The sequence below is a fragment of the Bos indicus genome, chromosome 12 (assembly GCF_029378745.1).
Source record: "Bos indicus isolate NIAB-ARS_2022 breed Sahiwal x Tharparkar chromosome 12, NIAB-ARS_B.indTharparkar_mat_pri_1.0, whole genome shotgun sequence".
Classification (NCBI taxonomy): Eukaryota; Metazoa; Chordata; class Mammalia; order Artiodactyla; family Bovidae; genus Bos; species Bos indicus.
In genome coordinates this window covers 11007762-11035299 of record NC_091771.1, presented here as the reverse complement: position 1 = coordinate 11035299, position 27538 = coordinate 11007762, and the positions used below count along the sequence as shown (strand labels likewise).

General features: G+C 43.3%; 1 protein-coding gene across 2 annotated transcripts in view; it reads right to left on the bottom strand.

Moving 5' to 3' along the window:
- Positions 1-14831: 14831 nt before the first annotated feature.
- CNMD (chondromodulin) overlaps positions 14832-27538 on the bottom strand; it is a 35292-nt gene continuing 22585 nt past the window's right edge. Inside the window, exons 5-7 of one of the 2 annotated variants that reach the window (XM_070799995.1) lie at positions 26522-26675; positions 20764-20933; positions 14832-15447 (exon numbers count right to left, since the gene is read on the bottom strand). In XM_070799995.1, coding sequence (XP_070656096.1) covers positions 15235-15447; positions 20764-20933; positions 26522-26675 — 537 coding nt within the window. In that variant the 3' untranslated portion in view covers positions 14832-15234. Of the gene's footprint in view, positions 15451-20763; positions 20934-26521; positions 26676-27538 lie in introns of both variants that reach the window. The other variant, XM_070799994.1, reaches the window with a different exon arrangement.

Genomic DNA, 27538 nt, shown 5'->3' with positions numbered 1-27538 from the left:
TGGGTGAGCATAGATTTCTCAATTTCAGTGTTAGATCATTTGCTTTTAAAAACTGCTTTTGAATGGAGTTGTAAATACAATTTTTCTATGAAAAAGTTTGGTTTATTTACCTTTTTCTTAAGTTTTTAATGAAAACTTTGAAAAATTATTTATCACAAGGAATTCCCATTTGATTATTTTTATGAGAAATATTTGTAATTGCACTGAGAATTTTGGTCCTTACCTGTCAAATTCCTGTGTAAAACATTGACACCCGAGTTTTCTATTCTGTAAATTAACTATTCTGAAGTCTAATCTGTAAAGCTGGGTCACACAGTGATTTAGAAGAGCCCAGCTCCACTTCTTGCTGCTTTTGCCACAGCAGGATTCCTGAAATTACAGCACTGGTGGCTTGATTTGGTTTTTGTGTTTTTTGTCTTTATTAGAAAATCTCTCTTCTCACAGCCCCATGATTACTTGTGGTTTAGGGCAGCTGTTGAGAGGGTAAATTAATATGTATATATTTAGTATGTATTCTGTTTCTAGAATAAATAGATACCATGGGAATACAAAAACCAAAAGACATGATCATTAACTTCAAAGACTTTATAATATAGCAGAGAGAGAAAATTAACATTCATGAAGGAATTATGGAATGGTTGAGTGGTGAACTTATTATAAATAGAGGTTTCAGATAGAAAAAGTGTTCTATGATTAAAATTCTTGGCAGTCTAAGCTGTTGCAAAGCAGAGGCCACGGATGACCGTAGGCCTGATCGGCTTTCCTGTTGTAGTTTCGGAGCCATAGTGCCCTCGAGGTTGGCGTCTGTTAGGTCTTAACTGACGTTTTGTGGCAGAGCAGTACCATGTACTTGGAGAAGGAAATGGCAGCCCACTCCAGTGTTCTTGCCTGGAGAACCCCAGGGACGGGGGAGCCTAGTGGGCTGCCGTCTATGGGGTCGCCCAGAGTTGGACACGACTGAAGCAGCAGCAGCAGCAGCAGCAGTACCATGTGCCCTCACAGCAGAGGATGGTGTAAATGGGAGGCAGATCGGCCATCATGTCCAAAGAGTGGGGACTCAGCCTTTTGATTTGGATCACTCGGCGTGATGTGTAGGAGAGTTCTTGAGGAAGGAGTTGGGGTGATACTGACCACGCCTCGGCCTGTTGTCACTGCTCGTTTATGCATGCCGCAGTTTTCACTTATCCTTCTGCCCCTTCGAGTTATATGGGCTACTTTTTTTGTTGTTCTTGAACACTGAAAGAAGGCAAAATGAAGTTGCATGTCTGAATTTCTAAGATTTTCTGCTTGGGAAACAAGGCAGTGATGATGTTTTCTCAGTACCGTTAGTCCTCGGGGGCTCTCGTTACAGAATTAGTAAGTCAGAGGCCTGCAGCACCACCCCAGAGACAAGACTCCTGGCTCCAGCAAGTCCCTGCCACCCATTAGCTCTAAAATCCTTAACAGGCTGACAGCCTTCCTGTGTCTTAGGTCCTTTATCTGTAAATAGTCTAGAGGGTCTTAAAGTTTAATTAAAAGTCCATGATTCTAAATACAGAAGCATTTTTTCCTCTTGAAAGCAGCTTCTTTTTTAGGAATGACACTGTTATAACAGAAGTCAGGTTTTTGAAAAGGTTCTAGTACTATTAATAGTTTTGCTTGCATTTTAAAGGATGTATTATCTAAAGTTTGTTTATCTGTTGCCTAACTATGTGGGATTCAGGATTTTGCTGTGCCACATGGCGTTCCTAATATACATGACTATGTTACACAATGCCTAGTCTAAATAGGGTAGGTTTATGGGTGAAGAAGGGAATTTTAAGAAGTGGTTTGGATGGCTTGCCTTAAAGTAACACGCTAAAGTACTACTTCTCTTTTACCGTTCTGTGCAATGAAAATTTATGACTCCAGAAAGTTTAAAAACTTCATCTTGAGCCTCTTATTGTCTACTATCTCAGCTTGGTTATTAATTAGTCCCACTTTCTTTCTAGGCTCCCATTTTCTTCCTCCCTGCCTGCTCCCTCCCCTCCTCTACCCCTTCCCCCCACCCTGCTCTCCCCTTCCCTTCCCCCTGGGTCATGGCAGTACCATGGAGTACTGGAGTCCTAACCACTAAGCCACCGGGAAACTCCAACACTCCCATTTTCAGTTCTCAGACCTTCATTCCTGCCCTAGTTATCCTTTTGTTTCTTCAGAACTTACGTTTTTCCCCTCTTAGCGTTTGTTTTCTTTTTTGATGTTTAGTCTTGGAATACGTTTTTTTCCTTAGATTCTTTATCTCTTCTGTGTGTGTGTGTGTGTGTGTGTGTGGCTTCAGTCGTGTCTGAATTTTTGCGACCCTGTGGGCTGTAGTCTTGGAATACGTTTTTTTCCTTAGATTCTTTATCTCTTCTGTGTGTGTGTGTGTGTGTGTGTGTGTGTGTGTGTGTGTGTGTGTGTGGCTTCAGTCGTGTCTGAATTTTTGCGACCCTGTGGGCTATAGTCTTGGAATACGTTTTTTTCCTTAGATTCTTTATCTCTTCTGTGTGTGTGTGTGTGTGTGTGTGTGTGTGTGTGTGGCTTCAGTCGTGTCTGAATTTTTGCGACCCTGTGGGCTATAGCCCACCAGGCTCCTCTGTCCATGGGATTCTCCAGGTTGCCAATCCCTTCTCCAAGGGATCTTCCCGACCCAGGGATTGAGCCCGCATCTCTTGCATGGCAGGCAAGTTCTGTGCCACTAGCACCACCTGGGAAGCCTGTCTCTTTTCCTATGTCTGTAATTATTTGCACTTCGATGGCTTCCCAGAATTTTACTGTCTCCAAAGAATCTTGAACGGGATAATCTGCTGCTTTAAGTTTTGCTATAACATAGTCTCTTTAGTGGCTACCCCAACAGGTTTGAAACACCCGGGTCAGTTTTGGTAATTTGCTGTCATGTGTCCTAACCATTCAGAGTTAATAGCTAGCAAGTTCAGTCTTTAACAAAGGCAGTGAGTGGCTGCTTTAATAACCTGGTTTCTCTATCTTTATTTGGAGTGAAGAAAAAGATAGGTTTGTACTAATAACTTATAGTTTCCCCTGACCCCAGCATTTTCATTCCTTTGATTTGTAGTGTTCACTAACTGCAAAACATCGATTCATCATTGCTGTTGTCTCCCTGAGTTTGGAAAAACTTGTATGTTCTTAGCAGGTTAACTGTATAGGATAAGGAAGAAAATAATTGACCTGTCCTAAATAGATTGTTTAGATAAATTTCAAGTGAACATTTAAAATGAAGTTATGTCACTATGCTATTATGAATAGTTTAGATAGACATTTTAAATCAGTACTGAAATATTTTTTGGCTCTCCTTTCCTAGTTTACCTTTCTCTCCTTCCCCACTCATCTACATGTCAGATTAGGTCATTGATCTGAGAGATACATCATTGACCCAGAGCAGCATTGCCTATTAAATGACCCTCTGATCTGCCCAGCGAACTTTCATTTTATGGAGACCTTTGTTATCCAAATTAGAGTGCGTGTTTCTGACTTGTCGCTATTACCAACATTTCCAAAAACAGGTGAACATTTCTGGGTGTTTTGTTTGTGTTTTTGTTTGTTTACTCAAGCTGCTTTTTTTTGTACCAGCTAGCTATAAAAAGTTTACCTTTACACTCTTGCCTGCTATTTTAGCCCCATAGAGTTATAGATATCTTGATGACCGCATCCTCCATCCAAAAAAATAATATATATATGTATATATCCATTATCTCTGCATTGGAGGAAGCAAGGGGGAGGAAATGTAAAAGCTAAAAGGACAAAATAGTGGTTTCTGGGCCAGGAGGGTCCATGCAGTGTTTATCTTTGGCTGCACCGTGTGCTTGTGGGATCGTAAGTGCCCCTGAAAGCAGGGATCAAACCAGTTCCCCCTGAAATGGAAGTACGGCGTCTTAGCCTCCAGAATAGCAGGGAAAACCCCATGTGTAGCTCTAGATGAGAGGGGTTTGTCAGCATTGATCCAGTTTCTTTTGTCTCCAACAGTGCATATTCTCTTGTAAAATCATCTTAGACATACCACAAGATTTTACTTTGGAAACACTTGGGAACTTGTGGGTAAATTGGAAATAGTGATTGACTCAAAAGGGTAACTACTGGGGGCTACACTTCCGATTTGCTTCTGAAATGAATTTAACTCTTAGCCTCTCCTCCTCCCTCAGTAAACTTACCCCCCAAATCAGCTAAAATCATACACATTGCTAACCCGTGAGGGCAGTAACAGTGGTAGCTGTTTGGTACTAGGGCTGTTATGGGCCAGGTGTGTTCTGTCTGTGCTGCCTTGTAACAGCCTTGTGAAGTAGTGATGCCATCCTATCAGATCAGGGAAACCAGGCCCAAGTGAAGTTCTTTGCCTAGTTCACGCCACTGATCAACGGTGGAGCTGGAATTGGAGCAGAGTGCGGCCCATCAGACTTCAGTTCCCATGCTTTTTACAACTGAATGAATTGGGTGACTGAGTGATTTTTATTAATGAATCAAGTGTCTGACAGTGAAGCAGAGAATGTGCAAGTTGAAGTTTTAAATTCTTATACATGGGCTGGGAAGTACATTTCTTAAAGATCAGAGTATTGTCATCAGTTTCTTGAGTAGGAAAAGTTACTAGGAGTCTAGATCTCTTGCCCTTTGAGGAGGTAATTACAAGCAAGTGGTCCTGACTTGTGTGAAAGATTTTTATTTTCTCAGATGCAGATAATTACAGAGAAACAAGATACGCTTACAGCTGTACAGTTGAAAGAAGACGAGCACATTATTCCTGACATACTCTTGTTCGTTAAACTTGGGAGCTCACGCTAGTTTTCCTTGTTCAAATGCTAAAATTGTCTTAAGGTTTTTCTCCTACCTAGTTACACGTTTTAGAATCAGTGAATCCCTGATTTTTTCAGTAAAATTGAAATGATTCAGATTTAGTCTATTTGTTCCAATCATGTTAGCATTTTACATAAGTTCTCAATTTTGGCTTGTCTGAAATCTTCCAAATGTTACCTTTGCTGTGCTTTTAATTTGATTTTTTTAACTCTTACGTATGCATTGAGACTTCTCATACATATCTCATTGACTTTATTTTCTCTTACAAGGTTCAGTTATAAAAAAGATGTTTCAAAAACAGTATTGTTGGCCCCAAAATAATTCTTTTATATTAACTTTAATAAGTATAAAATAGCCACCAAATAAGTAACCCATCAAAGTAAATATTGACACCTGTTATTTATGGTTAAGTAAATTTAGGTTTTCTTCTGTTAAGACTTCAAGGCTGGTAGGTTTTTAGTAAAATGCTCATGAGTGTGAAACCCCTCACATCTGCCGTTTCTGCAACAGCAGCTCCCCGACGGCTGCTGAAGTTGTGATGTTCAGTAGAAGGAAGCTTGAGCTGTCTGCTGAGTGGGGGCCAGCTCCCCGCCTTCCCCACTCCCGTGTGTTTCACCTGAGGGGCGGGAATCAGCAGTCAGCTTCCAAATCTGAGATCCCCAAATCTGCTGTGTTTGTTGATCTTTTGTCACTTGTCAACAGCCCCTTCTCAAATTCCTCTTCAGTAAGTTTGCCTTTTTAAAACTTTTTTGAGAGCCTTGTGTCATTCAGAAGTTCCTCCATGACTTCAAGGAGGAAAATAGGAATAAAATAGTCTTCAGTGCTTATAGATGGGCATTTGCAACTATACTGCTCCACAGTACAAGCTATGAGCGCTCTAAACAACAGTAAACGATTACACGTGCTGTGTGCTCAATGCTCCGTTAAGTGCAGTAAGTGGCAGTGCTGCATAGTGGTTAAACGCGTGGACTCTGAAGACCGCCTACTTGAGATCAGTCCTGGCTACACTGCTTACCAGCTGTGTGACAGCGGGCCAGTGCTTAATGTCTCTGTGCCCCAGTCTTCCTGTTGATGAAACTGGGCTAATACCCACCTCGTGGGCTTTGATGGGTGGAAGGCATTAATTCTACAACTATTTATCCTAATCCAGATGGTTCTAAAAACTAAACTTGTGTGTGTGTGAGTCAGTGGTTAAAAATAAAATCTAAACTTAAAATATGAATAGTCATACATTTTGCTGCAGAAATATTCATTTGTTCACAGAATGCTAATGCTACTGCAGATCCTGCTGAGGTTATTATAGAATACATAATATATCTATATGACATTCTAAAACTTCTGAATTCACAAACACATCTGGCCCCAAAGTATTTGAATCGGGTTATATGTACTTACATATGTAAAGTGCAGAGAGCGGTTGCTTAATGTTGTGGATAACACCAACATGCTTTTAGGCTGAGAGGTTTAAATACTATAGAAAGCCTTTCTAAGTTCAGTCCTTCAAGATTCAGGATTCTGTCTGAAGAAGGTATATCAGCTAGTTAAAAATAATGTGTAATTTAAAAATTTTTTAGCAAGAGCATAAAAGCTGATTGAGAAACTTTTATTTTGAATCAGTAGTTATTTTAATTTACTTAAGCAGAGCTTAAATATGCACGTGTTGTCAGCATTACTTTAAAAAGAATCATGAAGTGTGGCCAGAATATACAGACTGTGTGTAGACTGTTAAGGGACTTCCTTTCAGAAGTTCTTTGATTTTAATTCCATTTTAATTTAAGTCTCAAGACAGAAGAAAACTATTAGGGCTTATAAAAGCAAGTTGCAAGATCTCAGCACTTGGAGCCCACCACATTCTGTCCTGTTATTTCCATCCGTGTACAGAGGCTGACAGTTGCTTTTTGCAAGAGTTAGTTCATTGGTCTGTTCCCTCTCTCCCCTGCTCCCTGCCCCTCAGACGGTCAGTGGGGAGCAGGATGTCTGTGCAGTACCTTGTATATACACTGCATGCGCAACTACAGACTCAAGTTCAGGGGGCTTCTCTCTCAACTGCCACTTCTTGTCAGTCATTTGTACTCTAGCATTGACCTTTTCTGTGACCCATTTTACATAGATGAACACTTTGCTAATTTAGCTGGTTTAATGTAGTGCCTATGAAATATGCTAAGAAATTGAATGTATTTCCTTGGAAATACTACTTAACTATTTTGCTGTTTATTAGTTGCAAAGTGATCAGTTTCTTTCATTTTGACTACCACAGAGGTAACTTATAGCAGAAAGGATACTAAAACATGAATCTGAAATCTTAAAATCCCTATTTTGATGTTCATAATGGTGTTTTGAGGACAGTGACTTAACCCTTCTGAACTTTTTTTGCCCTCGATGCGGATTACCTGTCAGGGCTGTGAGGGCTTAGTTGTCCTGACTCAAAAGAATGTGGCCAGCAAATGCCAGAAGTATAAAGTCCTTGATTTTTTTTTTCCCCCTCAGTGCTGTTGAGTATTGGAATTCCTAAAAAGAAGATAACAGATTTGTTACCTGTGCTGTTCAAGGGCTTTTGTAATTGAGCCTCAGCCATCAGTATATAAATTTCTTCAGGTGTATCTCTCACTGCTTCATGGTGCACCTGAGATCCAGGCACACAGGAATAGACTAGGGGTTTGCATACTTTTTTATGTAAAGGGCCATGTAGTGAATATTTTAGACTTTGCCACATAAAGACTACTGCATGTTCTTCTTGTTTTTAGCTTGTCTTTTGTCTGCTGTCTCTCAAATATCCCATGTGTTTTCACCCCTTGCACCCAACCTGGAAAGCCTGTTGCCTTCGTTGTGTCAAAACTGGGCTCCTGTGCTGCCTCCAGGAAGGCTGTGTGATCTTGTGCCGCTCTGTCCGCCACTGGCTTTGCAGCAGTTGGATCAGGCTGCTTGCTTTTGGTTGAGGCACCTGTTAGAGCCATTGATAGGGAAAACCAAAACCACCGTAGCATGTGAGCATGTTTGCGAGCTTGATCTGTCTTTTATCAAGTCACTGCAGTTGACTCATTTCTTCACTCATGTCACTGGGCTGCTTTGGGGAGGGTGGCGCGGGCTGGCTTCCAGCTTTGTATCTGCAGTACTTCCCTGGTGCATAGAGAGGAACCCTTCACAATTTGGTAAATGGTCTTGATGTTGCACGCTGCAGAGAGAAATGTCCTTGTTTTCTTCTCTTCGTTCTTGAAGTGTCCTCAGTTAGAATACTCTTGTGAAGTCCCCCGTTCCACACCCCCTCATTCACTGCCACTCCAGCTGTGATGTGGAGGGGTCTCGCGGACGCCTTTGTAAGGCACCTCCAGAGTGTCACTGGTTTTAGGGTTAGTTGTGTGGTATCTGTTCTACCCTGCGTGTCCTACGTCTTTATTCACTTACTTTTGAATCTTTGATGCAGAGCACATAATGCCTTTCATGTAGTAGATATGCAAGTGTTGGAACTGTTATTTTACACTAAACAGTTTTAAAAAATTGTACTTTGTTTTTAATATGTGACCTTGATATTATTTATTCATCTGCATATAAAATAGTGATTTTTAAAACAGATGACTAACCTCCGGTCATGAGAAAATCTGATTTATTCTTCGGTTATCTTCATCACTAGAGGGAACAGCAGTTATGTAACTAATCAAAAACCATGTGATATTCAGGTGTGTTGTGATTAATTCAAATTTTTAGTTTCCTTTTATTTTCCCCTCAGTGTTTTAAAACCAAAATATGTGGATTTCCTAAAAGAACGGACTGACATTTACTTTTTTATTAGGTTAGTTATTCTTTGAGAAGAGATTTTGAGCCCAAGAAACTTAGGTAGAGTAGAAGAGGCCAGAGTTTTACGAATCTAGGAATTTGTGCGGAGATATGCACAGGTCTAGAAGCCAAGAGTGAATCAAGCAGTTTCATTTATAAGCATACCAACTTCTGGAGGTGAACATTTGAGCTGCTTACTAGTACGTTTTTTTTTCTGGAAAACCCCCAGAGAAATGCTGAGATACTGAATACTATATGAACCTCTTTGGTGAGAGTTGCATACTTTATTTTTGTAAATAATACTAATACCTTTGTGGTCTTTCTGTCAAAAGCCATACTTTTTTCTTGGAGTGGGTTTTCACTTTAATATAGGTAATGGAATAATATATAGAGTAATATAGATATGTGAAAAATTCATATTCATGGCATCATACCCATTCTCATCAACACTGAAGGCCAGGTATGTACCAGACACTGTTTCCAAAGCAGGGGGCTGCACTGGTGGATGAATTCTCTGCATTTATGGAGCCTAGCTCGTGGGGGAAATAGGCAGAGTGCATGTTAATGGTGTTAACTAGATGCTGAGGGAGAAAACGGCATATGCAAAGAGGACAATTGGTGGTTGACACTTGATGTAGGAGCCCAGTTGAGAACTCAGTGAGCAGGTGATGCCTAAATACAGACTTGAAGGAAGTGGAGGGAGCCGGGAAGATGCTTGAGAACCAGCACTGCCAGCAGAAGGAGCAGAGGCTGCTGGGGATGCGGCGGTGCTGGGGCGGAGCGAGTGAGGGGAGACGGGGTGGCTGGAGGTGGTGGGGGCCTCCGTCACCTAGGGCCTTGCTGGTGGTCCTGGTGAGGTGATGGTAGCTAATGCCAGGGCTCGCCCCAGCTTAATGTGGAACCCTGTTGTTCTCGGTGCTGTCACAGTTTATGTCTTCACATTTTATTAAATGTACATGCAGTCAAATGTAGTTTATAAATCTAACAGTGATTGCAGTGGAGTTTACTTTGAACACCTGATGATGTGAATGAATTTGACTTACAGTTTATGACTTAATGGTTATATGTGAAATCCTTAGGGTCAGTATTTTATTGAAATATTTATTTCTGTTCTTTTCACATTACAGGTGATATTACATTTCAGTTTAATCTTTGTTTAGCAAAGCTGTTTCCTGTTCTGGAATCTAAGTATAGAAGACTAGATACTGAGGTGAAATTGGGTTAATTAGAACAGCTGATGATGAACAGAAACTTAGTAAGTGTGGTACAGGATTAGATGTTGAATAGAATTGTCAAAGATCAGCAGGCATGTTTTTATGGGCCATCTGGCAAGACTAGAAGTAGTTTTGGGACCTATACTCCCTTAAACATGTATTTGCATTCCATTCCTTGTCAACATGAGACAAAACAAAAATCAGAATTTTAGAGCCAGAATGAATCTTAAATACTGACTAGTCTAAATCCTTAGTTTTACAAAGGAATTTTTTCCCAGACACACTTGTATATACTTTGTTCATAAGCGTTCTTTCACTTAGACAGATAGAATTTAACTTACATAAAACTTAAGCTGTTTACCCCAGTCTTGAGCTGATCTTCTGACAATTGTCCCAAATGCCAGGCAACTAAAAATTACAGCTTTGGGAAGGTATTCTGTGTAGGCTTGAGGGTGAACAACCTCTGCCTGCGAAGCTTGTTCCTTACAATGTAGGCTCTCACTGCTTTCCTCCCGAGATTTGAATCAGTAGGTTTGTAGGGCCCAGTAAATCTGTTTATTGTGACCTGGTGACTTCAAAGTATGTGACCTGGGACCTTACCCTTAAGAAAGTGATTTCATAGACTAAAAGATTAAAAAGTGAAGTTATTAGTGCTCTTCATCTCTTATGTCTTATTTCCAAAAAATTATAGAGACAGGTGAAAAGTTACTCGGGATCTTGTCCTTTTGAAGAATCTGTTTCCCTCTAATGTAGATGTGAGGCAGAGGAGAGGTGCTTAGTGATGGTTTTTGTTCCTCTGTCAACAGAACCTTACGGTCATTACAAGTCATTGAATCCATATAACCATGTGGTGTTGCACATGATGAAAATCTTTTTCAGTCAAGTGAAGCAAATTGAGACCATTTGGACAATGTGCTATTTATTGTTGCTGAGATATTATTGAGCAGCAAATACTAGAGTAGTCAGTATCCATGGAGTATATATGGAATATCATAGTATTGATTTAAATAAGGCAACTTCTTTAGCAACTGGAATATTCTCAGATGTTGTATGATTACACATAGGTGCTAAATGAATTAAACATTGTAATGCTGGTTGATTAAGTCAAGTAGGATGTGTGTTAGGGGAGAGCTTTCTCGAGTGGAGATCTTTCTCACTTCGTAGCTGTAGTTTCCTTAGCACCTTCTAGGCAGGAGTATGGTTTTAATTAAAAAGAAACCACTTGCCTTTAAAAGCATAATTTCCTGCTGAGAGGAAGTTTATGCTGGGTAAATTTATTCCAGGTCTTTGACTGTGTCAGTATAAAGTAAATCCATCATAAAAAAGATGGATAATGGTCTATGTTAAGGAAATAAATAGGCGGTTGAAAAGAAAATTTTTGGTAAATAATCCACACCTTGGGAAGCTGAAGAACAGGAAGCTAAGGAATTCATGTTTTTAAGAAACTGCAAGTAAATGTGCAAATATAATGCTAGTTTTAAGAAAAAGTGTACAGAGTATTTCTTCCAGACTATCTCATTGCTGTTAAGATTTTTGCAGCCGTGTTACAGATGAGAAAAAGGAGATTGATTCAGTTGCAGAAATTTGATAGGAAGAGAATTTTTGCACAGGAGCAGGCACAGAAAGAAGAGAAATGTGACATGTGTAACGTTACTAGTAAACTCACAGAGGGAGCTTACAGTGGGGCATGCTTCTTAAAACAAATGGTGTTTAATAACTTGGTGGTTAACCTAGGGACTTCTTTATAGCTTTGTTACTGGTCTTTTTATCAACCTATGGTGATAACATAGATCCTAATAAAGACTGACTCTTGTATATTTGATTTAAAAACTATTAAGACATGGTAAAGGTTCAGTCAACCAAAACACCTTAGAAAATAGCATTAGCTATTGCCAGGTTAGGCTACATCAATACATGCGCAAATGCATGTATAGATGTACCTACCTTTACATAGGAAGTACCTAAAAATTGTATGTAAATTGATTACTTTTGAATGTAAGCATTTTAAATAAAATCTGTAGTTGAGTCAATCGATACTAACTTAAACTGGTTCTGTAAATTGATTCTAACATACTGGGCTTTTTCAGAGTGAAACCTGTATATGCATATAAAATATGAGCATGCATATATGTACAAAAGCCCTTAAAAGGAATTCAGCTTTCTTTTATAAACAGCAAAACTCACTCTGCTTGTAAAACATTTTTGCTGAAGTTTGCGTAGTTGACTTAAATTTGCACCTTTCTCTCTGCATATGCTACTGGGGCTATCTGCATGTAGATTTTTGTTGACGCCCTCCTTCCCCTCAATAAGTCAGTTAACTTAAGAGGAAATGTGACATTTCTATAAAATAAATGTACATAAAACAAATCAGCATATTCAGCTTATGCAGAAGTAAAAATTATTCCACTCACACAAGGAATTTCTACTTTGTAAAAATGTAGCTTGTATTTCGGACTGTAATAAAATCTGGTATAAGAACACCTGTTAAGTGGGTTAAGTGATTATTCTGAATATATTTGCTTTTTTAGTGTCAACAGTTATTTGAGGTGATGGTGGGAAGGGGGTTTAAGGATGAGGTTAAGCAAATTCTTAACATTGTAGAGGAAGTTTGTTCAGTGAGGTATGTCATGTGACGTGGATCACTTCCTGAAACCCAGCAGTACTGTTTTTCATTTTCTCTGCTGACATAGCAGCACCGATCACGTTTAAGACTACTGAGTCAAGATGGGACTCGAGGACCTTGAAAATGAACCTGTGGTGTCCTAAGGATTGGTCTGCCTCACCACTGAGGATTAGCTAAAGGACAGGTCGAGGTTCAGCACTGCAAACTGGGCAGCATTTGCAGCTTTTGGACTGACCAGGTCAGAGGTCCCTTAGGGATTAGGAGCAGTTTGTGAAAAGTTTGTATTCTGCAGTGTCCCCTCTCCCTTAACCAAATATTCTTCTTTGTACACTCGATTCTTCTCTTTCAAAGTAGACCTTTCGTTTTTCTCATTGAAAAATTTGAGTCTCTTTGTCATTCCTGCATTTAATCCAATTTTGACTTTCCCCTCTGTCCTTAAAAAGGTCAAAGCTTTGGCTCAGATGGTAAAGAATCTGCCTGCAATGCAGGAGACCTGGGCTTGATGCCTGGGTTAGGAAGATCCCCTGGAGGAGGGCATGGCAACCCACTCCAGTATTCTTGCCTGGAGAATTCCATGGACAGAGGATCCTGGTGGGCTACACAGTCCATGGGGTCACCAAGATGGACACAACCAAGCAACTACACTTTTTCTTTTTCATCCTTAAAACATCCATTTTTTCCCCCTGCTATGTTGACTTCCTTAGGTGCCGAGTGACTTTCATAACAGCATAATCCCATTATCTAAGTTATCCACCTATATTTCATTTACTTGTGGTGCTTTGAAGAGGGAGCATCTTTTCAAGAGGCAGCCTTCCTTCCCTCGTGATTCACTGTCCTCCTCGCTAAGGCTGGCACCCTTCAGTGCCCACATGGAAAGCTTCCAAGGGGCTCCATGTAAAGTGGAAACGACCAGCCCCCTCCTTGCCCAAAACCTTCCGTTGGTTTCCTTTGCCTTCTGTGTGTGTGTGTTCAGTAGCTAAGTCGTGTCCGACTCTTGGTGACTCTGGACTGTAGCCCTCCAGGCTTTTCTGTCCATGGGATTTTCTGGGCAAGAGTACTGGGGTGGGCTGCCATTTCCTCCTGTTCCTTCTTCCCCCAGTAAACTCAAAGTTGACATGCAATATCATTTGGAGCTTCTGCCTCTGTTTCCATCCTGACACGCCTGCCTCAGCCTGAATGCTTCGTTTCCCTGCTTAACCGCACAGCCTCACGCCTCTACCGGAACTGCTCCCTCTGCCTGGAATGCCCTTACTGTCACCACCTGGCCGACTCCTGCTCATCCTCAAAGACCCACTGAAGGCCTTCTCTTCCCCAGAAGCCCAGTGCTCCCAAGTCTATCCAGGCCTTTGGTGTACTGAAGCCCAGTCATCTGCCTCATGAGACCGCAAGCACTTCTGGGGTGGGATCACTGACTCCCGTCTTTTTTCCTCTTTGATTTGCAGAGGCAAGTACATAGAGGCTGCTGGGTGATGGAGGTGGGAGGTGGTGTGCATAACCATTGGCACTGACTTGCTTAGTAGAGGGGCAACCATTTTGAAAATGTAAAATTTGTAGCTGCAGGAAGTTGGTGCTGCCTGAACAGTGTGACCATACATGTCAGTGTGTCTGTCCTTCATCCCTTTTTTCTCCAAAGACCTAACTTGCTGTTCATCCCATTTAATGTAGGTATATGGGTGTTCGTCTGATAACCAAGTTTCAGAACTAGATGTATAGTAGTAAGATGTCTTTAGACTATGGGACCGTTGTGGTATCACAACCTTTCATCTCTCTGAATCTTTGTGTTGTTTTGGAAAACTTACTTTCTTTAGGAAGGTTTTTAATCTCTTAAAACTATGAGAGTCAAAACTAAAATGTCAAAAATATGAAATACCTGTTCATCTTCCTGATCTAACCTCTCAATTTTTAAAGACAGTCCTTGGTCCTGAGATTCTTTCTGTCATTATAAATAAGCCATTCCTCCTCAGCCGTGTCTGTAAGACAGCGCTGCCCGCCGTGTTATTAGGAGAGTAACTCAACTGGTAACTGAACTATGTCAGCAGCCCAACTTGTACTACAAAGGTGGAAATCATTATGCTGCTTCAAGCCCGAAGACCACTTAACTGACAGCAGCTTGAAAGGGCTGTGAAGACCTGGCTTTCAGAATGTCGGTGGAAGCGCTCCCCACAAGTCTGCTTGGCCTTGCACTGAGCTTTCTTCCTCATCCTAGAGCGCTCTTCCTGGGCGCCGCTCTCAACAGGCCAGCCTCCTATTCCCAGGGTCTCCCGAGAGCTGCTGCCTTCAGGGTGATGTTCACTCTCAGGGAGATTTCATTAGATATCTCATTCTCCCTTTTTTGTCTCCTTTTTATCTGGGAACTCTGGGGGCACATTTGCAAGACTAGGAAAGAACAATCAAGATTAAGAAAAACAGGAATTCTGAGCAAATAACAACAGAAGACAATCGTTTTAGTCTGTGAATTGATTTAAAAGTAACTCAAGTGTACAGTTGAGATCTTTGATATATTGTAAGTAATTTTTCGTGGTTATTTCAAAATAGCTTGGTAAGGAAGGCTTAAAAGCAGACCTTCCTGGCAAAGAAAAGCAAAACAATAGCAAGTAATAAAAGGATTATTATGATATTTTAGACTTAAAACTACCCTCTCAGTACTTCTGCAATTCTGAATAAAGTTCTTACATAAAGCATTGAAAAGTATTCTGTTCAGTGTCTCGAATAACATTGCTCAGATGGAACAGAAAATCCGTCATGGTCCCTTTAGCTTCAGGATGCCCCAGGCTTTGGTTGTCTCTGGAGTTTGACTTCTTCACAGCGCCTGCTCCCTGAACGCTTTCACACCATGCCCAGGATGCGGGCCACCCACCAGCTACAGGGCATGATGACTCTGCAGGCGGAACGGCAGCCCTGGTAGTTATAGGGCCATGGGTGGTAGCCCCCCAGAGGCTCACAGATCTTCTGGCAGTGGGTGTAGCTCCTCCTGCATTCTATACAGCAGATTCCTTCATGATCCAGTCTGGGGTCGAATGTCATGCTTTCTCCTTCCTGCTGCTGTGAAATAAAAGAGAATTACTTGTGTTTCCTTCGTGAGGCGACATTTATAGCACGCACGTTATTTTAAAATAAGGTCTTAAATGTCTCAGTGGTACCAGCAATCACTGTTTTCCATAAGGCGCTTTCAATCTTTAAAACCTTATCATTCAGAAACCCTTCTAAACATGAAGGAACTTCCACCCTGCCTGATCGGTCACTTACAGGAAGATTCTTTTTTTTTTAATGGTAAAGTTTCTCCATTCCCAGGTGGTACTAGTGGTAAAGAACGCACCTGCTAATGCAGGAGACAAAAGAGACAGGGGTTCCATCCCTGAGTCAGGAAGACCTGGAGGAGGGCACGGCAACCCACTCCAGTCTTCTTGCCTGGAGAATCCCATGGACAGAGGAGCCTGGCGGACTGCAGTCTATGGGGGCACAAAGAGTCAGACGTGCCTGAAGCAACTTAGCACGCATGGTTTCCTTATGCCTTCAGTGAGCCATGGTTACCACTCAGTAGTGGCTCAACTTGTCTTAAGTAGGAAAATAGGAAGGAAGCCTGATTCAAAAGTAGCATTTCTGCCACTGCTGAGGCCCCCTGGCATCTTGTAATAATGGTTTCCAGGGCTCTGGGGAGCGTATGTGGGATTCACTGGTCCAGGCTAACAACAGATTGCTTTTTCACTCGCAGTGGCTGAGAACGCTTACCAAGTCGTCTGGCTTCTGCCTTCGTGTCAATATAAGGGTCTGTAGCCCCCAGGAAAGGGCACCATTTACTGTGTAAAGATTGAAGACTGCAAACTTTACGTGCTAGTTTGTATGAGCCACAATGATAGTTAACTACCAACTTGTACTGAAGTTAAAGTCACCTTGTTACTCACTTGCTCAGTGGTGTCCAACTTCTGTGACCCCATGGACTGTATGTACCCCGCCTGGTTTCTCTGTCCATGGAATTCTCCAGGCAGGAATACTGGAGTGGGTTCCCATTTCCTTCTCCAGGGAATCTTCTCAATCCAGGGATCGAACTTACGTCTCCTGCATTAGCAGGCAGATTCTTTTACAACTGAGCCACTTGGGAAGTCCCAAGGTCAAAGACTCTGATGCTGGGAGGGGTTGGGGGCAGGAGGAGAGGGGGACGACAGAGGATGAGATGGCTGGATGGCATCACTGACTCGATGGACGTGAGTCTGAGTGAACTCCGGGAGTTGGCGATGGACAGGGAGGCCTGGTGTGCTGCAATTCATGGGGTCACAGAGTCAGACACGACTGAGCAACTGAACTGAACTGAAGGTCACCTACAGAACTCTATTTTCACTGCTGGAAAGATCACAGAACTGGAAGAAATTTGGCACCTGCCAAATTGTGTGTCTGGGTTTCCTTTTCATGAATTTCTAGGGGTATAGATTCTATATTCTCTTTATTATGGCATTGCATTACAGTGGGGGGGGTAAGTCTGTATCAGTAGTGTAAATACTTTATTCAATTTAAAGCTCTTTCCTGGAGGAACAACTTGGCGGAGACGCAGCACCAACATAGGTTAGACTTCAATGAGCCAAGTGAACTTAAGCAACCCTATCACCTTTTCTGGTGTACTTTTTTTATTCAACTATTTTAGGGGTGGGGGGCATTCAACTGTAAGAAATTTCAGACCTAACTGAAAAAAATGGAGAAAATTGTGTACTTGAACATCATTTAGATTTGAGAGTTGCTAACCTTTTGTCATGGAGAAGGCAATGGCAACCCACTCCAGTACTCTTGCCTGGAGAATCCCATGGATGGAGGAGCCTGGTGGGCTGCAGTCCATGGGGTCGCTAAGAGTCGGATGTGACTGAGCGACTTCACTTTCACTTTTCACTTTGATGTATTGGAGAAGGAAATGGCAACCCACTCCAGTGTTCTTGCCTGGAGAATCCCAGGGACGGGGGAGCCTGGTGGGCTGCTGTCTCTGGGGTCGCACAGAGTCGGATACGACTGAAGCGACTTAGCAGCAGCAGCAACCTTTTGTCAAATTTGATTTTTTTTAAGTATTTAAAATTCTAAAGTAAATTTAAAGAGACTTGAGAGCATTGTGACATTTCACCCATAAATATGTTAGAATGTTTCTCCAAAATAAGATATTTTCCTGCACCACACTGCCACTAGGACACCTCACAAAACTAACAATTCCTCAATACCATCCAATAAACTTAGGTTCACATTTTGTCATCCAAGTATTTGTCTTACTCCCTAACACCAGGTTTTTGTTTTTTTTTTTTAATTCTTCAGACTTTCCATTTCCTCCTCCTGCTTTATATCTTGAAAAAGTTTTATCTGGGACAGCAAAATAAAAAACTCCGATTTGAGGGGCTTCTCGGGTGGCTCAGTGGTAAAGAATCCACCTGCCAATGCAGGAGACACAGGAGATGCAGGTTCAATCCCTGGGTTGGGAAGATCTCCTGAAGGACACAGCAACCCACTCCAGTATTCTTGCCTAAAAAATCCCATGGACAGAGGAGCCTGGTGGGCTCCAGTCCATGGGTTTGCAGAGTCGGACACGACTGAGCACGCGCGCACGCACAGGGCAGGAGGAGCCAACAAGCCTGTGGCTGAGGCATCTCCTCACCTGAGGGGCCAACAAAAGTTTGTTACGATTAAAAAGTTGGCAGAAATCTCTAGTTATTGAGATATTTCTGAGATACTTCCTTAAAGGGATAAGGGAAGGATGGAAGTCGTAGGGAAGATGTTCCTGCTTACAAGCTCAACACTTAAGAAAGGAAGAAACTGCTGTGTGGAAGTTTTTCAGGAACACAGGTCCCTGAAGTCCGGAAGCAGGGCGCAGTCACATCCTACCCACCTCCTGTAAAGGGGCTGAAGCCCCCCCTAGACCCCGGTGCAGGGAGGCCAGCTGCCTGGAGAATAACTTCTCTCTCCACATTTTATTCCTTTATTGTTCTTTGAGCTTTAGCGAATGAAGTACCATGGCGTCCTGAATTTTCTAGTAAGCCTTGGGTTACTTCAAAATACTTTTTGCTCTACGTCTTTTTAAAATATAAATATTAGTCTAAAATGACAAACTAGAAGATATCTTGCAACACATGAAACAATAAAGGACTGAGGAGGCTATACAGGAAAGAAAATGCGCAAATGACTTCGTGTATGAAAAGATGCTCAGCCTTTCAGAGAATTAAAGACTGGCCAAGACAGGAGATGCAGTTTTACACCCAAGACTTTACAAAGTTTGATAATAAATGAGGCCTTGCATTACCATTTGAAGACTTGCAGCTGCTATAATTCCCTGGAAGGCAATTTAGTGTCCTCCATTAAAATGTAAAATTCTCGTCTACTGTGACCCAGTAAACCCACATGTGTCAGTACTTATGCTAAAAAGTGAGAAAGTGTTAGTCACTCAGTCGTGCCTGACTCTGTGACTCCATGCACCGTAGCCTGCCCGGCCTCTCTGTCCATGGGCTTCCCCAGGCAAGAATTCTGGAGTGGGTAGCCTTTCCTTCCTCCGGGGGATCTTCCCAATCCAGGGATCGAACCCTGGTCTCCTGCATTGCAGGCAGATTCCTTTACTGCCTGAATGTGAGATACCCAGGAAAAATGAGTAACTCCCGGGCAGCTTAAAATTCAGGATTAAATATCTGAATGGGAAAGGGGGGGATGTAGATCTCTTCTGGCGGGGTCAGTGACTTTAGGAGAGACGAGTGGACCCTTAGAAGAACACATTGGAGGTATGATAGTTTGTGATGAAATTTGTCTTGAGTGTGGTGCTGATTTCACTCTCCTCCTGTGATGAGTCCATCTTCCCTGGTTAATGAAACTCCCCGGCAGGGGATTTATGACAATACAATTCCTTCTGGAGGATTTGTCTTAGGCAGATAAGGGGAGTTCAGAGAAAGCCTCTCTCTGCACTTGAGTTTTTTAAATGCCTACAGCCCAGAGCCACCAGGAAGGGCTTTTCTGGTGGCTCAGCTGGTAAAGAATCTGCCTGCAATTCAGGAGACCTGGGTTTGATGCCTGGGTTAGGAAGATCCCCTGGAGGAGGGCATGGCAACCCACTCCAGTATTCTTGCCTGGAGAATCCCATGGACAAATGAGCCTAGTGGGCTACAGTCCATGGAGTCGAAAAGACTCGGACACGACTGAGCGACTAAGCACAGCACACCACCACGGAAAGATATATTCCCTTCATGTACAAGAAGTATGGATAAGACTGATAGCTAACATGGAGCAAGGTAGTACTTACTATGTGCCAAGCACTGTGCTAACAGCTTCATCTGCATTACCTTACATCTTCTTTCTCATACCCTATGCAGGAGGTACCAGGTATATCTTATTAATGGTATTGGAGGAATATTTACATGCCCACCAAAGCAGAACTGTCTCAATTTCTATACATTTATCCACACAATAGAATACAAGGTCACCATTAAAATGAATGAGGTGGATCCATGTAAGAGATAGAGTAGAATTCCTAAAATACTGTATTGTAACTGGAGAGACAGCAAAGTAAGGAAGTTATGTATGTTCTTTTGTGTTAAAAATTGTGTGTGTGTACACTTATGCAGAGGAAGTGGGCAAACAGCCATTGTTAATAGACTGCTCAGAGGAGGGTGTCTGTGGTAGAAGGTAAATTCGCTTTTCATTGTATACATTTAAAAACACGTATTTTTTTCTAACTAGTTAAAGTACTAGTTTATTATTTAACTAGTTAAAACACTAGTTACACATAAGTACTTATTTTTCTGATTTCACTCCCTACAAAGTATCGTCTTGATAAACTACACTTTGTTGAAGATTTGAGAAGATTTTAGCATGTTGGTGCCATCCTTACAAACACCAGTTCTCAAGGTTTTCATCTGAAGTGTTCGATCCCCTATGTGAGTCTGTCTCCCGAAAGGACTGAGTGCCCCCGAGGGCAGGAGTTACTCCTGTGTGCCCAGGGCCTGGAGAATAGCAGGTTCTCTGCAAAAGTCTGACGACTGAATGAATATCGTGGACACGGGGAAAGAGAGTGCTTTCAATCTGTACTGCCTGCAGGGCATATGCTTGGAAATATTTTTAAATAATCGAATTCCTGATGTGAATAGGTCTTCATGAATTTGCCTGTGACTCAAACGAGCAGAAAACAACCTTGAGTAAGGAGTACAACCCGTCAGGATTTTACGCTACAGAAGTGATGTTACCCTCACTTATAAACTCTGCAATAAGCAAATGAAGATGTATTTGAAATAATGGAATAAAAGTCTCCATTGACTACTAAGTGCCTTGAGCTCTCAAGCGGCGCCATTGCAGCTTCGGTGCTGGGTTTCACGTGCCCCGGCGAGCTGTGGGGCAGACGCCAGCACTCACGTGGTAAGGGTTGTCTGGGTTGAAGGGCTCTGCGTCCTCTTGGACGCTGGGTCTGGTTCCGTTGTTTGGTCTTCCAGGGGCTGGGGTGCCCTGAGGGCCGCTGCGTAGTCTTCTTGTGGTCGTTGTGGTCACGATTTTTCTTACCAGTTCTCTTCTTTCTCTCTGGATTTCTACAACAATACGAAAACAACAACAATAAAACTGCTGTGAGTTATTCCCTTTTTTTTGTTAAGGAAATTCTGTGTTTATAGGGTGAAAAACATAAGAAAAAGATATAAAAACAAACACACGAGTAGATCCTATCCTATTTAAATATACACATTTTCTTAAGACTAAAGCATGTTTCAGGCTTGGGTTTAACATCAGGTAACCAGACTTTGGTTTATAATGCTGAGGCAGATGGTGTAAGACAACTGACAAAATCTTGCAATTCCCTTCCTCAGCCTGCCTGTACCTGTTGGTCAGTGGCTCAGTCATGTCCTACTCTTTGTGACCCCATGGACTATGGGCCCCCAGGCGCCTCTGTCCCTGGGATTCTCTGGGGAAGAATACTAGTGGATTGCCATTTCCTTCTCCAGGAGATCTTCTTGGACCAGGGAATTGAACCCGAGTCTCCTGCATTGGCAGGCGGATTCTTTACCACTGAGCCACCGGGGAATCCCCTGCTTCTCCTTAGGGGCTGAGAAAGTAAAGTAGCACTTTCCCCCCCCTAGTGAAAGTGAAGTCGCTCAGTCATGTCTGACTCTTTGCAACCCCGTGGACTGTAGCCTACCAGGCGTCTCCGTCCATGGGATTCTCCAGGCAAGAATACTGGAGTGGGTTACCATTTCCTTCTCCAGGGGATCTTCCTGACCCAGGGATCAAACCCGGGTCTCCTGGATTGGAGGCAGACGCTTTAACCTCTGAGCCACCAGGGAAGCCTTTCCCCTCTAGCCTCCCTTGCAATTAGGAGTGGCCAGATGAGACCTACGCAAAATATGCTACTGCAGCTTCCAGGAAAGTTTCTGTTTTCTTGCTGAAAGGGACGGACACAGCTTCCTCCATCTGGTTTGCTTTCCTTGAATGTAGACGTGATATCTGTGTCACGTAGCAGGCAGTAAGCTAGAAAGAGAGTTGATGGCAGTGCCAAAAACCTACCTTCCTACCTCCACAGTTCTAGCTGTACGAAAAAAGTCAACCTGTATGTATGTGTTGAAGTCACTGTTGGTTAGCTGTTCTGTTACTTGCAGCCCTATGCATTCCTCCTGGATTTACAATATACGTATAAAGCATTACAGTCTTTTCAGGAGATTTATTATTATCTTGGTTGATTCTTTTTTGAAAAAATTATTTATTTTTGGCTGTGCTAGGTCTTCATGGCTGCTCTTGGGCTTTCTCTAGTTGCAGCAAGTGGGGGCTACTCTTTGTTATAGCGGCTTCTCTTGTACCTCACGGGCTCAGTGGTTGTCCACAGCATGTGGGATCGTCCCAGATCAGGGACTGAACTCGTGTCCCCTGTATTGGCAGGCGAATTCTTAACCACTGGACCACCAGGGAAGTCCTTGGTTGATTCTTTTACAAATTCTGGGAAAGAATAAGCAAATACTTTTATACACAAAGGCATCTGATTAGCAGATGCAATTGTTAGGCTTGAAAAGACCAAGTAACTCAGCTGAGATCACAGAACAGGTGGCAGAGATGAGTGTCTCTGGCTTCCAGGTCAGTGCCTTTGCTCTCCACTCTGCCTCGTGGGTCCCATGGCTGCTGAGTAACAAGAATGGAGAGAGGACCACAGGGGTGGCTTTGGTGTCTCTCTGAGCCTCAGTTTCTTATACTCTAAAATGGGGATAATATTAGTATCTAGCTCCCAGGGTAGTGATAGAGGTCATGAAAACTTTGTCTCAGGGTTTTAGCATAGTGTTTGGCATGGAATAAGCCCTCGAATGTTAGGGGATGATGGTATGATGCCATGTTATCTGTGAGGGTGTGGTTGTGTGCCCAGCTGTGGATAGCTTCCATGGGTAGCCTCTTGGTTTCTTAGGCAGGGCTGGAGAGGCATTTTGGGGGACCTAGATTCAAATCTCAGACTCCATTTCTTTTTCTTTTTCCTAATTAAACATTTAAAAAAAATCAGTTGCACTTCTTTTAATCAATGACCTCAGGAGAGCGATTCAATCTCTGACCTTAGTCTCTTCATTTATAAACAGGGAGTATGACTAGTTACCTGGACAGTTGTTAGAATACAGTGTGTGTTAAGTTGCTGCAGTTGTGTCCGACTCTTGCAACCCCATGGACTGTGGCCCACCAGGCCCCTCTGTCCACCGGTTCTCTAGGCAAGAATACTGGAGTGGGCTGCCATTCCCTTCTCCAGGGGATCTTCCCAACCCAGGAATCAAACCCACATTTTTTACATCTCCTGCCTTGGCAGGTGTGTTCTTTACCGCTAGCGCCACCTGGGAAGCCTGGGTAGTTGTTGGCAAAGATGAAATAAGGACAAAAGGGAAAGCGTGGCACACAGCCCACGGGCAGCAGACCTCGGCTCCCCGCCGCTTCCCTCTGACCTGGTCCAGTCACTCCCAGGGCTCTGACGGTTCAGCTCCGTGACGCTGACGACCTGCCAGCATCCAGCTCTGAGGGCAGGGGCTGCCGGACGTGGCGCTGGGAGGCTGTATTAGAATTAGGTGGCGGGGATCCCGGCATCCTTGGAAAGGGTTTTATTTTGCTGTCTTTATTGTAAAATACACCGCATTTATGAGAGACTGGAAAGAAAATCCCTCACTTTTAATGTCTATGCTATTCCGTCCTGTGACTACGCCGACCAACATTTAATTTAATTCTTTTCAAATCTGGGGGCATTTAGGTGATTTCTGCTTTTCTGCTGTTGTGTATAATGTGTGTAATTCTTGGATGGATGGGGTGATGATTGAATACCTACAATGTGTGATTAATTCTTAATGATACATTACTGAATATTTCAGAAGGGATCACGCTGTTAGACTGTGAGGGAACAAGTCACAGCTCTTTCTCAGAGGGTGAAGGTTCTCATTTTATCAATCATCCTGCAGCGCCAATAGCATCGTCCTCCCAACTCTGCCCCCAGACACCCTGTCCCGCTCTGTCCTTTTTCCATAGCACCTGTGTGGGTTAAGTCACTTCAGTCGTGTCCAACACTTTGTGACCCCACGGACTGTAGCCCACCAGGCCCCTCTGTCCACAGGATTCTCCAGGCAAGAACACTGGAGTGGGTTGCCATTTCCTCCAGGGGATCTTCCTGATCCAGGGATTGAACGCACATCTCTCTCATCTCCTGCATTGGCAGGCAGGTTCTTTACCACTAATGCCACCTGGGAAGCCCCCCGTAGCACCATGGATTGTACCAAATAATTTTCTTATTTCGGTGTATATGCAGTGTTTCCCCTAGCTACAATGCAAAATTCCTGGGGGGCATGGGTTCATCAGTGCATTCCAGGTGCCTAGAACAAGTAAATGGCACATAATAGATGTTGAATGAATGAATGAAGTCTCTGGGTAAGAGGCATGTCCTCAAACAGAAAGTGATTAGAGAGAGCTCTACATGGTGGCAGAGTTGGAAACTTTGTCCTTTTTTTTTTAAAAAAAAGAAAAAAAGACTTTTTATATGGGCCATTTTTACACTCTTTATTGAATTTGTTACAATATTGCTTCTGTTTTATGTTTTGGTTTTTGGCCAAAAGGCATGTGGGATCTTAGTTCCCCAACCAGCGGTTGAACCTGCACCCCCTGCATTGGAAGGCAAGTCTTAACCACTGGACCACCAGGAAAGCTCCGAGACTTTTGTCCTTGATTGGAAAATGTGACAAGGTATTGGAGAAGGAGTTCCTGGGTGATGGGAGGCCCATTCCATGTGAAGACAGGTGAGGAATAAAAAGCCAGAAGTTGTAAGTGGCCAGAGAATGAAGGTGTGAGCACTCACTAGAGCAAGACCCAGGACGTGCTGTGCTAAGCTGCTTCCATCGTGTCTGACTCTGTGCAAGCCTATGGACTGCAGCCCACCAGGCTCCCCTGTTCTGTCCGGGGCTAGACCCAGGACAGCAAAAGCAGTGGTCCGTTTGGCAGCCCTCCTTCCCAATGCCCTAGGGTGCGGCAGACACTGCGCAGAGGATTCTCTCTCACTGAGCCTGCACGTGGCCTCAGAATTCTGAACCTGCTCTTCCAGACAGCTGCTGCCAGTGGCTTACAAACTGCATCCTGTTTGCTTTGCCTGGGCTAAAATGTAACCACTTTATCCAGGCTTTGGAACTGAATAGGACTTGTGAACTGGAGGAATGAGTTAGCCATGGCAGAATGAGAAGCAGGGACTTTCTAGGCCTGGTGTGTGTTTTTCAATTGTGGTAAAATATATATAAAACTCACCATCCTAACCATTTTAAAGTATACAGTCAGGCATTAAGTACATTCACACTGCTCCGCAACCATCATCACCATCTATGTCCCAAACTTTTTTTATCTTGCAAAACTGAAGGCTGCACGCATGAAACAGTCATTGTCTGTCCCCGTCTCCTAGGTCTGGTGGTTCTAATCCCCAAATTCTCTGTATTTCCATGCTGTTCTCTCTCGGTGTTCAGTGTAACTTTCTGAGAATGTAGCCCACTAAGCTGTGCTAAGATGGGGGCCTTTTCCCCACCAATAAACTGGAGCTGCAAAGTTGGCGTCTGGGAGGTCAGTGGGGTGACTGTGGTGGGAATCAAGACAGTAGATATTCCTGGTGGCTCAGTCGGTAAAGAATCTGCCTGCAATGCAGGAGACCTGGGTTGGGAAGATCCCCTGGAGGAGGACAGGGCAACCCGCTCCAGTCTTCTTGCCTGGAGAATGCTATGGACAGAGGAGCCTGGTGGGCTGCAGTTTCTGGGGTCACAGAGGGTCCGTCACGATTGAGAGACTAAACAACGACAAGCGATGGGGACATATGGAACCCCGGGAAGGAGCCTGGCTGCAGGGCTCACCTGCCCTGGAAACGGCCCCAGGTGTTTCCACCTGGGAACTCCGACCTGCTCTGAAGCCAGGAGCCCTTCCTTTATTTTTCTTGGACTTGGAAGTGGGTGTACGAGCCTTGGACTTGAGGAATCTCAGCCTGTGTCCACAGCTGCTTGTGGCTATCCCATGATGCAAGGTTTGAGCATAATTAAGATCTGGCAGGGGCTTCCCTGGTGGTTAAGAATCTACCTGCCAAGGCTGGGGACATGGGTTCGATCCCTGGTCCAGGAGGATCCCACAGGCCACGGGGCAACTAAACCCACGTGCCGCAACTCAGGAAGCGTGTGTGGCTAGTCTGTGCTCCTCAACAAGAGAGGCCACTACAGTGAGAAGCCCGTGCACCGCCATGAAGAGTAGCCCGCGTTTAGCAATGACGACTCACCACAATCAAAAAATAATTAAATCTTTTACCAAAAAAAGAAAAAGATTTGGCAGTAGGATAGATTATTAGTCCCCTGATTCTCTGCTTTAGGGATAAAAAAATGTAAAATTGCAAAGTGCAATAACGGAGAGGCGGGCAGAGCAGAAGCAGTGGCCGAGGGGTCCCGGGCCCACCTGCATCCTGTTGCCCGCTGCTCCGGCCCTGCCCTGTGACATTCACAGCCACCCTGCCCTCCCCTTTGGTCTCTTGTACCGATTACTGAGACCTGCGCCGTGCACCTGGCTTAGCTTCCTTGTCATGTGCTCACGCCTGTGCAGGGGCTCACAGGAAACCCACGCCGGCTGGGAGCGGTCCAAGCAGCTTCCAGAGAATTTAAAACGTTACCTTTTGGGTAGGTTGGTTTAAGCCAGAAAATAGGAAGGTCGCCGCAGAGTTCTAAAACTTTGGAACTCAAGAAGCTGTTGTCCTTCACGGGCTGATCTCCAGCCACCCAGATGAGAGAATTTTCTTCGTATTTAACTGGCATGATCTTGCCTTCCTGTAGATGAAAAGGAAATGCGTGGATCAAAGAGGGCGGAGGAACACGCTGTGTGTGAAGATTCGTGTGTTGGTAAAAGATTATTTTGCCCTATAAAAATGAGTTTAGGATTAGCAGATGCAAACTAGTATATACAGGATGGATAGACAACAAGGTCCCACTGTAGAGCCCAGGGAGTTATATTCTCTATCCGGTGATAAACCACAGTGGAAAAGAGTAGGAGAAAGAACAGATATATGTATAACTGAGCCACTTTGCTGTACAGCAGAAATTAATGCAACTTTGTAAATCAACTATACTTCAATAAAATTTAGAAGACAACTTCATGAGAATCCAAAGGCATGCACACACACACAGACTCTGAAGTCCTCATCTCTTTGTAGCTCTTTTCACAACATTCCACACCCCTCATGCCATCCGGCCTTTGGATGATTCGAAGGTGTGAATCTGAGCGTCTTAAGTAGAAGTGAAAATTACTTGATGCCAACTTTGAGATTTCAGTTAATCTGATATTTTTGATCAAAGATGTTTTGGAGGAAAAGCGATTGAACGGACTCTAGAATCCGATAGAGGAGAGAGGCGTCCTTCGTGTGAAGTCAACGTCCTCTGGGCCTTGTTCTGCCGCTTCCAAACCACAATGGAAAAAGCCAGTGATTGGTTCTTTAATGTTTTCAGTTCAAAGTATTTAACATAAACCATTTCTGCATTTCCCAGCTATAACAAAACATATCTCAGATGTTCTTCGCATCAAGCGCACCACCGAGATTTCAAAGCTAAACCCTGGATTTTCTTCTGCAGCGAGATGCTGAGAATGGTTTGATAACCTGGGAGACAAATTTATTGTGCCAGGTTGCGCCTTTCAT